Below are 17443 nucleotides of genomic sequence, written 5' to 3' on the forward strand. Positions count from 1 at the left end.
TAATTGAATTTTCATTTAAGATTAGAAGCAAACAAACAATATTTGGCCTTAAACCAAAGAATTATTTTCATAAATAATCTTTAACACTTTTTGATCATTGTATTTAAGTTTTTTATTTATATATAATAAAATTTATATAAATTGTATGTTTGTAAATTCTGTTATATTATTTCTTGAAAATAGAAAGCAAAAATAATATTGTTTGACCTTTTTGCAACGACGAAAAAGAAATTTATAAAGAAAAAAAATTACAAATATGAACATACCTTCAAAAACGAGTTTTAATGATTGATTGAAAAGAAACAAAAAATATAGGGAAAATAAGTAACAAAATAGAAAAGACCTTATTAAATAGTTGAAAAAACATTTGCTTTTGAAAATTTTGAAAAATAGTAAAAATTTCTTCAAAATATATTCATAGCTGTAACTATAATCTGTCAAAAAATTGAAACATTTACTATTATTTAAAACATTAAGAAAGGTATTAAGAAGAAAGTTTATTGTTTTTGTGGGAAATTTGTTTGTAAAATATGTTTGAAAACATCAAAAATTACCGTATCATGAAGAAATATAAAAAACCCATCAGACATAGAGTTCATATTTGTAATTTTATAGTGAGGTTTGATTAAATTTGTATATGTAATTTATTAATTGGCATATGTTATTGTTTGATAATGAGCATAAGGTAAAATATTAATTATGTCTTGTGATACAATATATTTATTGTTTACAGCACTTAAAATAATTTTACGCTATTAAATTGTATACAATTAAAATTTACATGATCAAATGAAATTAATTTTTCTGTTTTATTTTGTTATCTAAACAGTTTGTTTAATCATCAAAACTAATTTCACTTTTTAGTTAAGACTTTTTAAATTCCTTAAAGTTTTATTAGCAATTATGGTCACTTTTTAACTATCGTGCTCTAACATGATTTTTCCACAATTTTCACCTTCATTTTTCCTGAGTGTTGTTTACCTGTAGAATTTCATAAATATTATGTTTGGAATTATCGCTTGTGTCAAACTGACATATGGTATGGAGAGTGGTGTGCCGACCACATCCATTGACACCTGTGGGGTCAGGATGAAAAGGCAGCTAGTTGCTATCATTGGGCCTACCAAGGCCTGTTCAGACAGGGTTAGTTTTTTGTAAATATCTTTTGTTCTTATATCATAAATAAAAGAATCTGTATCCACATAACATAAATCTATATTCTCACTGTATTTTGGTTTAATAACAATATGATAAAAATCATACGCTTTTTTTGTAATATATAGAATATTCATTCCAATATAGACCGGGTTATTGAATTTTACCATCGTTTTTTCATATAAACTGCAACTAGATTTTCTGAAAATACAGTAAGATGTTCATAATTTTGTTTTGAAATATATTTCGTATTTTTTCTGGATCTCCTATTATTTTAATATTTAGTCTATTTCGAATATTTTCCATCGTTTTGCCAAATACTGAATTATTAAACAACGAGAGAAAAAATTTTCATATTGGTCAGCTGCTTTTTTTAAAATTTTTATAAATAAGATTAATGTAATTTTTCAACTAATCTGATTGTTAAAACAATAAGATTTATTTATTTTCTTGAATCTTAATTCATCTTTTAAATAGATTAAGATTTCTGTCATTTGGAGTACATTTTTTGTTATTATTTATTGTTGTGAATAATTTATTTCTCCCACTCTTGCTGAAGGTAAATCTTCGTGTACATCATGTATTTTTTTGGATGTTGGAAATCATCTTCTAAAATATAGTCATATTAATTATCATCTGGTATTTTAAGACTTTTTCAGAATTAAAACATGTTGGTTCTAACAGAATGAAATCTATAAAGATTGTGACATTTTCTTATCATATAAATTATTTGCATATAAATATAGAATATATTTTGATTATTTCTATGCATCAAAATTTTTCATATACTTATTATTTGATTTAGCATATCCTTTGATACTATGAGAAATTCCATCTCGAATTCCTATTCCAATAAATGAAATCACATCATAATTATCTAATAAATGAAATTCAACATCTGTTATTCTTAACATAGACTCCCAAGACTAACCAGGAGCTGTAAAGGACATAGATGGATCGAGTTTGTATGATTTAATACATATATCTCAAACATTTTTGAAAATATGTGCTAAAATTAAGGCATCAGATTTATTATATAATCTTGTATATTCACCTAAATTTATAATATTGAATTTTTCCAAACTAGTTTTACATGATTATAATCTTGAAGAGAAATGATGGATGTATGAAGTCTAGAATAAAAATATTCTTAATTAGGTAATTTCTTTCTTTTAACTTTTCTTCAAAATTTATATCTATATAAGGATAAACTAACTTTATAATCATTAAATCTAAATGTGTTACTTTTAAATATTTTGTTCTTTAAAAGAGATCAGAAAGTAATTTATGAATACTTGAAGCCATAAATGTAAATGTATCATAAACGCTTAATACATCTTCAACGTTTTTTACTGAATGACATATATTTCTTATCATTATTTGGAATGGCATTAATATCTTCTTCATTTGTTGCTAATTCTATAATAAAGAAATGAACATAAAAATTTGTTAAATTATAAAGAAAACTGGGAATAAAATTAAGATTTTAGTTAATGAGATTAAATCCTTGTAAGCACTTCCTCAATATTTTCCTGTTAAATGACAATGACATCTTTCTTTTTATCAGCAACAGTAAATCCTTTTTCCCAATTAAACAAGTTTTTGAATTTTTAAAATTTATTTTATCTTCATCTGTCATTATTGTTGGTACATTTAGGTCATATTTTTAGCATTTCCTCTAGATTCTTGTTTGAACTTTTTAACGAAGATATTTGATGCATTTTTACCAATATACATAACAGGTATTTAATAATCACCATTAGCACAATGAACATTATAACTGAAAGAAATCAGTAAATGTTTTTGATATTCATTAATACAAGTTTTTTCAGGATTTCATTGGCAAGTGTCAACATCTCTTAAAAGATATTCAAATGTGCATAAATTACAAAAGGTACTCGTAATGAATTATCAAAATTTTAAATTTAATATTTACACCTCTACAGGCTACCTAATTTTACCTTTTCATTTTCTTTATATTCGTTTTTGTGATTGTTTAATGTTTCTTGTATATAAAAATATCTCAAAGATCTATAAAAACCTATTAATTTTCTATCTTGCTTACTTGTGTGTGAACTAATTAATCTAGATAAATTTTTTGCAAAAAATGAGAACTATTTACTTCTCAAATTAATAGAAGATTAACATGTTCTCTTCCTTATTTTTTGTATGGTAATGAGGTTATGTTATAAATTTTTCATTATAAGTGTAAACATTATTTGAAATATTTGACATCTTCTTAAATTTTTAGAATATCTGTTGAAAAAATTAATATTTTATATTTCAAAAATCTCATCAAATTCTAATAGAATATTTTTATATTTACTAACACTTTCTGCCTGATTAGTCAAGTTTGATGAGAACACCACTGAACTTTTTAGGCATATCTTGAGTTCTACATATTTTCTTTTTAATGGGGAATACTATGAAGAAACGGAGGGAGTGGATAGACCACTCTCACCGGTGGTAGCGAATTTGTACATGGAGAACTTCGAGAAGGAAGCCCTGTGGTCATCTGAATGGAAACTTACTTGCTTTTTCCGTTACGTGGACGACACATTCGTCATCTGGCCACATGGTATGGATAAACTCCATGACTTCCTTACACATCTAAACTCCATACACCCCAACATCAAATTCACTATGGAGACTGAAACAGAGGGTAAATTACCTTTCCTTGACGTCTTGTTCAAGAGAAGGGCTGACGGCACTCTAGATCATGGGGTGTATCGAAAGACAACGCACACTGATATGTATTTGCACGCAGACAGCTGCCACCACCCTTCATAGAGGAATGGGGTACTTAAAACTCTAGTACATAGGGTGCTCACTATCTCTGATGCAGAGAGTCTACCCCAGGAATTGGAATATCTGAGAACTGTATTTCGAAAAAAATGGGCACTTAGAGTGGCAGATTCAACGTGCTCTCCGCCCAACCACTACAGCACAACCTGTGGAGATGGATGAAATCACGAGGGGGGAGGCAGGCACTGCGTTTATTCCATGTACAGGCGCACTCTCGGGGAACATCGCCTGCATTTTGAAGAAACACCGGGTCGGAACTGTGTTTTGTCCTCCGAATAAAACTCGTCCACTGGTGGGGAGCGCCAAAGGTGACCTCGGTTTGAGGAAGGCCGGCGTGTACAAGATTCCGTGTCAACGTGGCAAGTCGTATATTGGTCAGACGATGCGTACCGTCGAGGATCGATGCCGTGAACACCATAGGTACACTCGACTGATGTATCCGAGCAAGTCTGCGGTTGCTGAACATTGTTTGTCGGAAAATCACGCTATGGAGTATAAACGCACGAGGATTCTGGTACAGACGTCGAGATACTGGGACAGCGTTGTTAGAGAGGCCATCGAAATTCACACCAATGGCGACCTCATAAACCGTGACTATGGCTATAATCTTAGCAAGGCTTGGGAACCAGCGACTGGGTTAATCAACAGTAAATCGAGCAAACGTACAGTTGTGACGACCACGGCGGACAGAGCTATCACACCACGTCATCTCAGACGCAGTCGCAATCTGTCCCACCGCGCGACCGTGGCGTGGGGCGTGGACAGCGGAGGGAGCGCGCCGCGGGCGGAGGGTATTTAAATCGGCCGCCGCAGCGACCGAACCCAGTTCCCTCTGAGCAGCCATAGCGTACGTATCTCCATGCGGCCCATTCACAGGAGCTCACTCCGTCAGTTCACCTGATGATGGCGACATGTATGATCGCCAAAATATTGTGCCCGTTGGACACTGTAGACCGGCAGTACACCCGTGGATATTTTGATTATATCTTGGAGAACTAACTATTAAGAAAAAATTTATTAGACTTCTGATTTTTAAAATAAATATTCGTTTGTTGTAATAGATAAATTATTGACTATGGGATATAGCAAAATTAAAATTTTATTTTTAAATCGAAAAAGTTTTCAAAAATATGCTCTTTCTGCACAAATTTTCATAAATGTACAATTTACATGTATTGTCATGTTGTGTGTGGCAATGACTGCATATAATTTCAAGTACCAGAAAATTAATCTCTGTTCTGGTTTTTGTACTAAATTTTCTTTTAAATAAAATTATGTATTTTCAATTTCATAATTTCAGTTACAGAGGAAGTATTCAAATTTGTTTGTGATTTTTTAAAATTTATACTGTAGCCAAAATGTAGTACTTTTCGAAAAATGTCAAAGTCCATAATGGAAACAGTGGAAAACTATTATTCCTCTTTCTGAATTCTTCCAAATTCAAATTAAGATAGTGACTTGGAGTGAAAAAGTAAGGTCCTTTTTTTGCATTTATTTAAGTAAGTGAATGATGAGAAAGAGGTAGTCCTTTCCTGTAAGTTATTGTTTCTAATCAGACTCTCGAATAGAATGGTTCTGCCCATCTCTAGCGGGAGCTACTCCACACTGCTTCATCATAGTGTTCTTGTACCACATCTGATGAGCAAACACGTGAGATATAAATCGGCCAACTATGCATCAGCAAACATATCTATACTGCTGGGTACCACTGTTAGCTTGCAACTAACATGGCTGGAACAAGAAACCTGAGATGAAACCGAGCTGTACTGAATGCCTTCTTGAAGACGAGGAGTAAAGTGAACATTACTGTTGTATACAGCGTGCACCCCAAGTGAATGGAATACATCTGTTTTGAAACAAGACACTCAGAATGTACTATAATATTTCGATGGTTGCGCAGATACGGGTTTAAGAGATCGAGCAATATGCAATTACTCTGTACCGAGCCGCCGAAAATCACTGGCTTCTTGTTCCAAAATACTCAGAAAATACCAGTGAATAACCTCCGAAATACCATCGATTGTTCCCTCTGTATACTGGTGTGCCAGATATACCAGCACAAGTAAAATCTTACTTGTGCACAGACTACTGCACTGTCATCACACGTTGTTGTGCAGTCTTGTGTGGTTGAGATAACTAAGTCGTCAGGACAGAATGATATGGGAGGGATTGAATTCCATGGGAGTGCAGCAAGAATAACTATTTGAAGTATCTATACTTGTGGCTTGACTCTGATGGACCACCTGGTCAAAAAATCCAGAAGGGGAGGATGAAATGAAAAGATACTTCATGATCTGAGGGGACGTTTGATATTATTTCAGTGCTTTTGGAATCAAGTCGAACTTACATACTTGGCAGTATGAGGCCACTTACCAGGATGACGTTGCACCCAATCTGGCCGGAATCCCTGTACTGCCTCGGATGTGACAGGTGTCGAGAAGTTATTGTGTTCTCTCCAGAGGCAAGCTGGCCCACAACTGTTGTAACTGGTCTGTGATACCATGGAGACTGGCACTGGCATGGAGTTGACACTGGAGCTGCTACTATGCATATTCTATTGGGAACAGATCTGAGTCTTACTGACCATGGGAGTGTCTCAAGATCACATAGAGACATGTGCCACGGTGGTCAGTCATTATCCTTTTGAATATGGCAGCCTGATACTGTCGTATAAGTGATAGCTCACTAGGATGAACGAAGTCTGTGATGTACTGTTTGCTGTCACAGTTCTCTCATTCGCTGCCAGCCGTGATGTGAGGTAATGCCATATGGCTTCTCACGCCATAAGGCCAGGAGTAACACCACTGTGCTTCTCCAAAACACTGTAAAAATTGGACTTCTCATTAGGTCACCACCATTCTCGCTGAAAGAGGTTATGTGGTGTAATGCACAACTGTGATTCATCAATGAACACAACGCAACACCACACATAGGCGATCTGTGGTTCTATAACATGGCACCACTCCAAATGTACTTGTTTGTATTGTGGTGTTAACGCCAGCCTATGGATAGTGTGTTAATTTGGTAGGCATTCTCTTGATAGTCTCTGATAAATGGTGAGGGATGACGTAAAAGTTGCAGGGAGTCCATTATTTTTCAATCGCAGGCAGATTTGAAGGGGTTAAAACGTACTTGATGCATGGCAAATATTGATGGTTAGACATCACTGACGGATATTTCTGCCCTCACATTCCAATGCTGTTTAACATCGGGGGCTTGCTTCAGCAGTTTAAGGCACTTTCTGTAGTTTCAAGCACCACAATAATACGTACAGTCAGTGGTGCAAGAGGTACAGCTGGGTAAGAGTATCACCGTCTACTGACCTGCAGACAGCGGCGACATCAAATGGAAGGACGCACAAATGGCACCAGCACTCTCCCCAAACAGCGTGACCAGCTGAGCGTCGCCGCCGAAGCTGGCGATGTTCCTCTGCACCCAGGTTAGCGCCAGCTGCTGATCCTTGTTGCCTGCATTACCAGGAACCACTTCATCACCCGTACTCAGGAACCCTGTGAAACACACAACTTTATGGCAGGTCTTCTACTCGAACCTCTTGACAGGCTGTAGTAGCTCGCATGCGCACTATGTGGTAGTCGGCCGAACACGAGCACAGCTGGACAGGGGTGAACAGACAGCTGACATGCTGTCACTCCTGTCGCAGGGGCTGTAACATTTGCGATCCTACAACACTGGTCGAGCACATGCGGGCAGGGGTGGCGAAGCAGCTGGTGCATAGGCAGAATGCATGCAACGAGCCTGTTTAGCAGATAGCCTACTTCGCCTGTGATTAATGAGAGGGGCAGGCAGGGCGCCACTGTCCCATGAGGTAGCATTGTAACAACCTGGACATATCGTCCACTTCAGAGATTGTAGTTCGTGGTTCTTACTCGGTAAAACATTACGATGTCTTCAAGAAACAAGGAAATGACACACGTGAGCCATAAATTGTCTCTCCTTTCTTCATCGTCCCCTTTCTGCTGTAGAGATGCTAACTAAATTATTTTTGATTGCGACAAAATTTATATTTCCTCGGTATTCATCATCGGAATACCGAGGAACAGGGGTGGGTACTTTACGCTCACCATCTGAAAATAGTGTAACATTATCAGTTACTTAATATTTTAAAATTTTGAAGAATTTTTATTGTTTCTAATGAGTTCTTCTACCAAACTGGACAACTGTTTATATTTTTCTGTTCAACTTAAACAAAAATTCAAGTTTCCCTAGTGGATATTACTTTTGCCAATGAATGACATATTCAGTATTTTCAGGTTCACAACACTGGTTATTCATCAGTGTCTCCTTAAAAAGTATTTTGCGATTAAACAACAATTGACGAGATGTGAATTTTTATAACTTTTTATGGTGGGCATTAAAGTGCCCTCCCAAATTCCTGGTACTACAGAGAAGGTGTTGATATTGCTAAGACTATGTTGAAAGACATTTTCAGATTCTGGACACTAACTACATATCAGTATCTCTTCTTAAAAGTATGTTGTTGACATAAGTCAACAACAATTAATCAATTTTAACTTTTATTCTTCTTTAATTTTTGTAGGGTGGGCATGAAATTATCCCCCCCCCCACCTCCCCCCCCCCCCCCCCAATGAGTGTTATGGAAAATGCATTATTTTTGCTAGGCATGAAACAAAACCAAATTATCGAAAGCGGAAGAGTGCAGGATGTACTCGTATCTTTCAGACTGGCAGAAAATTCCTAAACATGTGATTAACTTCTCATGGCTGGAATTCACAGTGAAGTAGAATTTCTTTGCCGTCTCCGCCAGAGTTAGAATGTCATCAACAGACCTCAATTTTTTTATTTTTTCCCCTAAAGTTTATTTCCTTTCCAAAATTTTCGCTAAATTTCCTTTGCTGCTTGATCTTTCACAAACTGAGCAACATGGGGGACAGGCTACAACACTCACTCTCTTCTCATTCATTGCCTGATTTCATTTCCTTCGGGTTTTATGGCATCCATACAAGTTAGGGGTAACTTTTCACTCCCCGTATTTTATTTCCGGTAACTTCAAGGTTCCAGTGAGTCAAGACTGCGAAACCGTTATTCTAAATCTGTGAATCCCATAAATGTGAGTTTCCGTTCCTAAAAACTATTTTATTAAGATATATCATGAGGTCAATATGGACTTTAGTAATCGTACAGTTTTCCGGAATCGAACCTGAACCTGCTGCTTTTACTTAAAAGCAAAAGCATAATTTTTTTAAACATTTTTATGGTGGTGATGGATTTGGGGGAGGGGACAAACAGAAATATCACCCGTCCCATCGGATTAGGGAAAGAAGTCGGCCGTGCCCTTTCACATGAACCACCCCAGCTTTCACCTAAAGCGATTTAGGAAAATCACTGGAAACCTAAATCAGGAATGGCTGGGCGCGCGTTTGAACCGTCGTCCTTCCGACAGCGAGTCCAGCGTCCTAATCACTGCGACGCCTCGATCTGTTTGAAAAAATAGCAACATGGATAGGAAAATGAACAAACAGAACAGTAAATGAGGCGACGAGTGCTTCTACTAAACTAAAAAGGGTTTTGAAAACGAAGATTGCGGTGTTTCTGAAACGTAGATGTGGACAGATAGAAGTGGTCTTTTAATAAGACAGCTATTAAAAAACGGAGAACGTCTCAACGATTAAAAGAGAGATACGAGTTGCAAGTTTGTGTCACTCAGGACTACATTGTGGAACAGTGTGGTTTCCAGCTGGGTACTTGAGATATCTTTCTTACCAAGACTCTGTCTGTCAGGAAACGGCGGTTGACGGAGAGTTATCTACAAAAACATATTTCGTTTGCTTCTTGAAGTGCCGTTAATACGAGAAAAATTGCTTTGATCGTAGTTGTATGATTACAGGCAGTTAATAAGAAAAAAATGAGACTTTATTAGGTCGATTTGTCCCGTAGCTGAGCTCTTTAAGAGAAAACGTTTCAGTAATTGACGTCAGTTACTACGAAACGCATAGTCATGCCCTTTAGAAGAGCGGTAAACGGATCTGACTGCCATTCAGTGGGCCCGGGTTCGATTCCCTGCGACGTCAAAGATTGCGACTGCATACGGTGTTGCCCTCATCATCATTTCATCATTATCGACACGCAAGTCGCCTGATGTGGCATCAGCTAAAAAGACTTACAACTCGGCAGCCGAACTCCCCAGGTGGGGACTCCCAGCCCGCAATGCTATAAGATCAGTTCTTCTCAGTAAATACACACGGTATGAAATAATTAAAACTACCAGATTTGGTTCATTATTATTGTTCACTGTTCGCAGACAGTGCAATTAATAACTAATTCGCTCTGTCGGAAGGTCTTTCTGATGATTTATTTTTAGTATCTCTGTATCTGTGTTCCTTCAGGGTCCTGCAAACGTTTGCGTACCCCCTTTGCACCATTTCATTATCATGCGCCTATTAACTTCGCCCTAAAGACCACAATAGCTAGAAAGACAGCTGCACTATCTAAACAAGTGTCCGGGCACCTATAAGTGTGCCTACCAATCTCCTTTAGGATGGGCTGAACTCTGTCGGGGACAATTTGAATGAGATGTCTGAATGAATGCGGATGCATTGTAGCCCATTTTTCCGCAAGAACCGAAATCAGGGAAGGAAGTGATGTTGGAAGAAGGGATTTAGAGCGAAGTCGGTGTTCTAAATCAGCATAAAAGTGTCCCATTGTGTTGAAGTCGGGACGCTAGACAGACGAGTCCATTTCAGAAATGTGGTTGTTTTCATATCATTGTGTCACAGACGCTGCTTTAAGACAGGGTGCATTGTCATGCTGACACAATCAACGTTTCTGAACTGTGCCTCTACTGCACTCATTGTACTAAAAAAATTAAACTCCGTCCGAACAGGCCATGAGGGCCCAACGGTACCGACCGGTCGTCGTGTCATCCGCAGCCCACAGGCGTCACTGCAAGCTGTTGTCATGCATGTGTTCAGCACACCACTCTCTCAGCAGTATGTCAGTATGTGGAGACGCTACTTCTCTGAGTTTGCCTCACAAAGGCTAAGGGCAAGCCGCTTGCTAACAGCGCTAGGCAGACCGTATGGTCACGCCACCAAGTGGTAGCCCAGCCCACCATTGCTTAACTTTGGTGATCTGACGGGAACGGGTATTACCACTTCGGCAAGGCCGTTGGCACTGTACATAGTATACAGTGTTGTAAAATGTTTTCGTATCCTTTCAGATATAGCGCTTTCTTAAGCATAATGAGAGAACCACACCACAATCACAAAAAACGCTCCCGTAAGACCATCTCCACCATACTTCCCTGTTGGCATTACACGTGTCAGATGTTCTCCAGGCAATCGTCCAACAAAAACCCTTCCATGGGTTGGCCACAGGGTGTAGCGTGATTTATCACTAGAATTCACTCGTTTCCTGTCATCCATTGTCCAGTGGAGTCGCTCATTATACCACCCAAAGCATCGGGCTGAATTCTGGTTACAGAAATGGGTGACTTGTGATGAGCTGCTCGACTATCTTACTCTATTCTTTGTAACTCCCTAAGCATACTGATTGTGTTGGGTTGACTGCCGATAGCACTTTAAGTTTTGTCGTCCGAAGAACGAGGGAACTACAAATAAGGATACTCGTTGCCTGACACAGCAATGAATGTGAGACGTCTGTGTACACGCGCCCTCAAGATGTTCCATACGCCACCGCTACCGGAGGATTACTTACGTTAGAGAACAGCGCCACAGTCGACTCCGCAATCCTCTCTTACGACGACCAAAAAGAGAGAAAAAAAAAGAAAGGCTCTGAGCACTATGGGACATAACATCTGAGGTTATCAGTCCCCTATAACTTAGAACTACTTAAGCCTAACTAACCTACGGAGATCACACACATCCATGCCCGAGGCAGGATTCGAACCTGCGACCGTAGTGGTCTCGCAGTTCCAGACTGAAGCACCTAGAACCGCTCGGCCACTTCGGCCGGCTTTACGACGACAGCATCGTTTCACAAGGAATCCCTTAAGTGCGAGGTCGCAAAAGTCCAATAATGTTTACGGCATTCGACGTCCCACTTCTTGCCTACCATGTAACTACAACATTGGCTGCTAATGGAAACAGGGGGCGGGACTGGAGCTGTCCAATGGCGAACGCAGCATGAGGCTACGGAGCGTAGTAGAACTGCTTGATCGACGAGCAACTAACAGCAGTGCTACAGTGCTAGTGGTGTTGATACAAAGCAGAGCAATGGCAACGATAAACAAAGCAAAAATTGCACTGTACGTACAACAACAGTTGTCGAAGGCGACATTTTGTCAGGCAGGACTTGTTACAAAAATGAGTGTCTACCCGTTTCAAGGATCTTCAATACAATTTGCAGGATGTGCGTGATAGTGATCTGCGATGTTACGCACATCAAATTTCGCGCGACATATATGATCAAAAGTATCCGGACACCTGTCTGGAAATGACTTACAAGTTCGTGGCCCCCTCTTTCGGTTATTCTGTAATTCAATATGGTGTTGGCCCACCCTTAGCCTTGATGACAGCTTCCACTCTCGCAGGCATACGTTCAGTCAGGTGCTAGAAGGTTTCTTTGGGAATGGCAGCCCACTCTTCACGGAGTGCTGCACTGAGGAGAGGTATCGATGTCGGTCGGTGAGGCCTGGCACGAAGTCGGAGTTCCAAAACATCCCAAAGGTGTCCTATTGGATTCAGGTCAGGACTCTTTGCAGGTCAGTCCATTACAGAGATGTTACTGTCGTGTAACCACTCCGGCACACGCCGTTCATTATGAACAGGTGCTCGATCGTGTTGCAAGATGCGATCGCCATCGCCGAGTTGCTCTTCAACAATGGGAGGCAAGAAGGTGCTTAAAAACTGTGCTGTGATAGTGCCACGCAAAACAACAGGGGGTGCAAGCCCCCTCCGTGAAAAACACGATCACACCATAACAAGCGGGCCATTGTGGCCGAGCGGTTCTAGGCGCTTCAGTCCGGAACCGCGCTGCTGTTGCAGTAGCAGGTTCGCATCCTGCCTCGGACAGGTTTACGTAGTTTTAGGTTTATGTAGTTCTAAGTCTAGGGGACAGATGACCTCAGATGTTAAGTCCCATAGTGCTTAGAGCTATTTTTGAACACCATAACATCACCGCTTCCGAATTTTACTCTTGGCACTACACACGCTGGTAGATGACTTTCACTGGACATTCGCCATACCCACACCCCGCCATCGGATCGCCATATTGTGTACCGTGATACTTCACTCCACTCAACGGTTTTTCACTGTTCAATCGCCCAATGTTTACTCTCCTTACACCAAGCAAGGCGTCATTTGGCATTTACCGGCGTGATGTGTGGCTTATGAGCAGCCGCTTGACCGTGAAATCAAAGTTATCTCAACTCACGCCTAACTGTCATAGTACTTGCAGTGGATCCTGATTCAGTTTGGAATTCCTGTGTGATGGTCTGGATGGATGTCTGCCTCTTCAACTGTCAGCGGTCCCTGTCAGTCAACAGACGAGGTCGGCCTGTACGCTTTTGTGCTGTACATGTCCCTTCACGTTTCCACTTCACTATCACATTATAAACAGTGGACCTATGGATGTTTAGGAGTGTGGAAATCTCGCGTACAGACGTATGACACAAGTGACACCCAATCACCCGACCACGTTCGAAGTCCGTGAGTTCCGTTCTGCTCACTCACGATGTCTACTGAGGTCGCTAATATGGAGTACCTGGCAGTAGGTGGCAGCAAAATGCATCTAATAGAAAAAACGCAAGTTTTTGGGAGTGTCCGGTTACTTTTGATCACATAGTGTAGATAACAGTGACTTAAAGGGAAGCAGTGGATGGTTGTACAACTTCGAACAGTGCTGCAGAATTGGAATATGTAAGACAACGAAATTTTTAAACAAAGCATCAACTTGACGATGCACAGCAAACTGCAGAATTGGCCCAAAAATTTGTAGATGAGATAAAGAAACTGATCCCATCGTTCAGTTTGTTTTCCACTCTGACCAATTTGGATCTGAGGAGGAAATGCATATGAATGGAACCATTGAAACTAGAGGTATCAAGAAAGTTGTATCAGGATCAAATAACAGTAATACCTAAGTGTATCCGTATACAATTATGTCGACTGTTAATCTGGATCGTAAATTGACTGTAAAGCTATTTATTGTGCTGTGAGAAATTGGAGGCGCTTTATCTCCTGCGTTTCTTTCTCGTGTGTGTGAACTTGTAAGGGCATTATGGAGTGTTTACATCACAACAAGAAAGAGTAAAAAAGTGGGCGTAAGCGAACTACAACTATGTTACGACCACTGCTTTTGGCGAATAGATGATCAAAATTACTTGCTTTTGCATGATTCCTGATATGTGTAAAAAAATCATACTCCCTTAGAACACATTATCTCTCCTGAAAAGTGTGTTGACATTGCAACCCATACCATTTGGAACCACTGGACATATTCCACTTTTCATGGTTTTTTTTCCGTGCCTATGATACATACCGCACTGTCTGCACCTACACCATATGCTGTGTTGTGCGACACAGCCAGGGGAAAAGCACCGCAGGCGCGAAGATGCGAGCTGATGCCAGTGCCATACAGACTCGCCATTTGCGCGAGTTTCACCAGCGCCACAGGCGGCGCTGAGGATGAAGACATCGACTTCGAGACGACCAGTTGCCGGACGAGTACAATTCGCCAATGACAGGACGAAAATAGACAGAAACCTACTCGGAAGACAGAAGAGCAGCTTTTGCTCACTTGGTTATACACTACTGGCCATTAAAATTGCTACACCACGAAGATGACGTGCTACAGACGTGAAATTTAACCGACAGGAAGAAGATTCTGTGATATGCATATGATTAGCTTTTCAGAGCATTCACACAAGGTTGGCGCCGGTGGAGACACCTACAACGTGCTGACATGAGGAAGGTTTCCAACCGATTTCTCATACACAAACGGCAGTTGACGGCGTTGCCTGGTGAAACGTTGTTCTGATGCCTCATGTGAGGAGAAATGCGTACCATCACGTTTTCGACTTTCATAAAGGTCGGATTGCAGCCTATCGCGATCGCGGTTTATCGTATCGCGACATTGCTGCTCGCGTTGGTCGAGATCCAATGACTGTTAGAAGAATACGGAATCGGTGGGTTCCGGAGGGTAATAAGGAACGCCGTGCTGGATCCCAACGGCCTCGTATCACTAGCAGTCGAGATGACAGGCATTTTATCCGCATGGCTGTAACGGATCGTGCAGCCACGCCTCGATCCCTGAGTCAACAGATGGGGACGATTGCAAGACAACAACCATCTGAACGAACAGTTCGACGACGTTTGCAGCAGCATGGACTATCAGCTCGAAGACCATGGCTGCTGTTATCCTTGACGCTGCATCACAGACAGGAGCGCCTGCGATGGTGTACTCAACGACGAACCTGGGTGCACGAATGGGAAAACGTCATTTGTTCGGATGAATGCAGTTTGTGTTTACAGCATCATGGTGGTAGCATCCATGTTTGGCGACATCGCGGTGAACGCACTTTGGAAGCGTGTATTCGTCATCGCCATACTGGCGTATCACCCGGCGTGATGGTATTGGGTGCCATTGGTTACACGTCTCGGTCACCTCTTGTTCGCATTGACGGCACTTTGAACAGTGGACGTTACATTTCAGATGTGTTACGACCCGGGGCACTACCCTTCATTCATCCCTACGAAACCCTACATTTCAGCAGGATAATGCATGACCGCATGTTGCAGGTCCTGTGCGGGCCTTTCTGGATACAGAAAATGTTCGACCGCTGCCCTAGCCAGCACATTCTCCAGATCCCTCACCAACTTAAAACGTCTGGTGAATGGTGGCAGAGCAACTGGCTCGTCACAATACGCCATCACTACTCTTGATGAACTGTGGTATCGTGTTGAAGCTGCTTGGGCAGCTGTACCTGTACACGCCATCCAAACTCAATTTGACTCAATGACCAGGCGTATCAGGGCCGTTATTGCGGCCAGAGGTGGTTGTTCTGAGTACTGATTTCTCAGGATCTATGGACCCAAATTGGTAATCACATGTCAGTTCTAGTATACTATATATGTCCAATGAATACCCGTTTATCATATGCATTTCTTCTTGGTGTAGCAATTTTAATGGCCAGTACTGTAGATCCAGCGACCTCCCCCCCCCCCCCCCCCCCCCAATGAACCATGGACCTTGCCATTGGTGGGGAGGCTTGCGTGCCTCAGCGATACAGATAGCTGTACCGTAGGTGCAACCAAAACGGAGGGGTATCTGTTGAGAGGCCAGACAAACGTGTGGTTCCTGAAGAGGGGCAGCAGCCTTTTCAGTAGTTGCAAGGGCAACAGTCTGGATGATTGACTGATCTGGCCTTGTAACACTAACCAAAACGGCCTTGCTGTGCTGGTACTGCCAACGGCTGAAAGCAAGGGGAAACTACGGTCGTAATTTCTCCCGAGGGCATGCAGCTTTACTGTATGGTTAAATGATGATGGCGTCCTCTTAGGTAAAATATTCCGGAGGTAAAATAGTCCCCCATTCGGATCTCCGGGCGGGGACTACTCAAGAGGATGTCGTTATCAGGAGAAAGAAAACTGGCGTTCTACGGATCGGAGCGTGGAATGTCAGATCCCTTAATCGGGCAGGTAGGTTAGAAAATTTAAAAAGGGAAACGGATAGGTTAAAGTTAGATATAGTGGGAATTAGTGAAGTTCGGTGGCAGGAGGAACAAGACTTCTGGTCAGGTGACTACAGGGTTATAAACACAAAATCAAATAGAGGTAATGCAGGAGTAGGTTTACTAATAAATAAAAAAATAGGAGTTCGGGTAAGCTACTACAAACAGCATAGTGAACGCATTATTGTGGCCAAGATGGATACGAAGCCCAAGCCTACTACAGTAGTACAAGTTTATATGCCAATTAGCTCTGCAGATGACGAAGAAATTGAAGAAATGTATGATGAAATAAAAGAAATTATTCAGATTGTGAAGCGAGACGAAAATTTAATAGTCATGGGTGACTGGAATTCGGCAGTAGGAAAAGGGAGAGAAGGAAACGTAGTAGGTGAATATGGATTGGGGGTAATAAATGAAAGAGGAAGCCGCCTGTTAGAATTTTGCACAGAGCGCAACTTAATCATAGCTAACACTTGGTTCAAGAATCATGAAAGAAGGTTGTATGCATGGAAGAAGCCTGGAGATACTGACAGGTTTCAGATAGATTATATAATGGTAAGACAGAGATTTAGGAACCAGGTTTTAAATTGTAAGACATTTCCAGGGGTAGATGTGGACTCTGACCACAATCTATTGGTTATGAACTGTAGACTAAAACTGAAGAAACTGCAAAAAGTTGGGAATTTAAGGAGTTGAGACCTGGATAAACTGACTAAACCAGAGGTTGTACAGAGTTTCAGGGAGAGCATAAGGGAACAATTGACAGGAATGGGGGAAAGAAATACAGTAGAAGAAGAATGGGTAGCTTTGAGG

The 17443-nt window shown here is 40.6% G+C and overlaps 1 protein-coding gene across 1 annotated transcript in view; it reads right to left on the reverse strand.

The window, feature by feature from the left end:
* Positions 1-17443, reverse strand: part of LOC126252904 (juvenile hormone esterase-like) — a 126299-nt gene that overhangs the window by 76604 nt on the left and 32252 nt on the right. Inside the window, exon 4 of the mRNA XM_049953880.1 lies at positions 7284-7469. Within this exon, the coding sequence (XP_049809837.1) occupies positions 7284-7469 (186 nt within the window). The remainder of the gene's footprint in view (positions 1-7283; positions 7470-17443) is intronic.

Source organism: Schistocerca nitens, chromosome 4 (genome assembly GCF_023898315.1).
Source record: "Schistocerca nitens isolate TAMUIC-IGC-003100 chromosome 4, iqSchNite1.1, whole genome shotgun sequence".
In the NCBI taxonomy this organism is placed as follows: Eukaryota; Metazoa; Arthropoda; class Insecta; order Orthoptera; family Acrididae; genus Schistocerca; species Schistocerca nitens.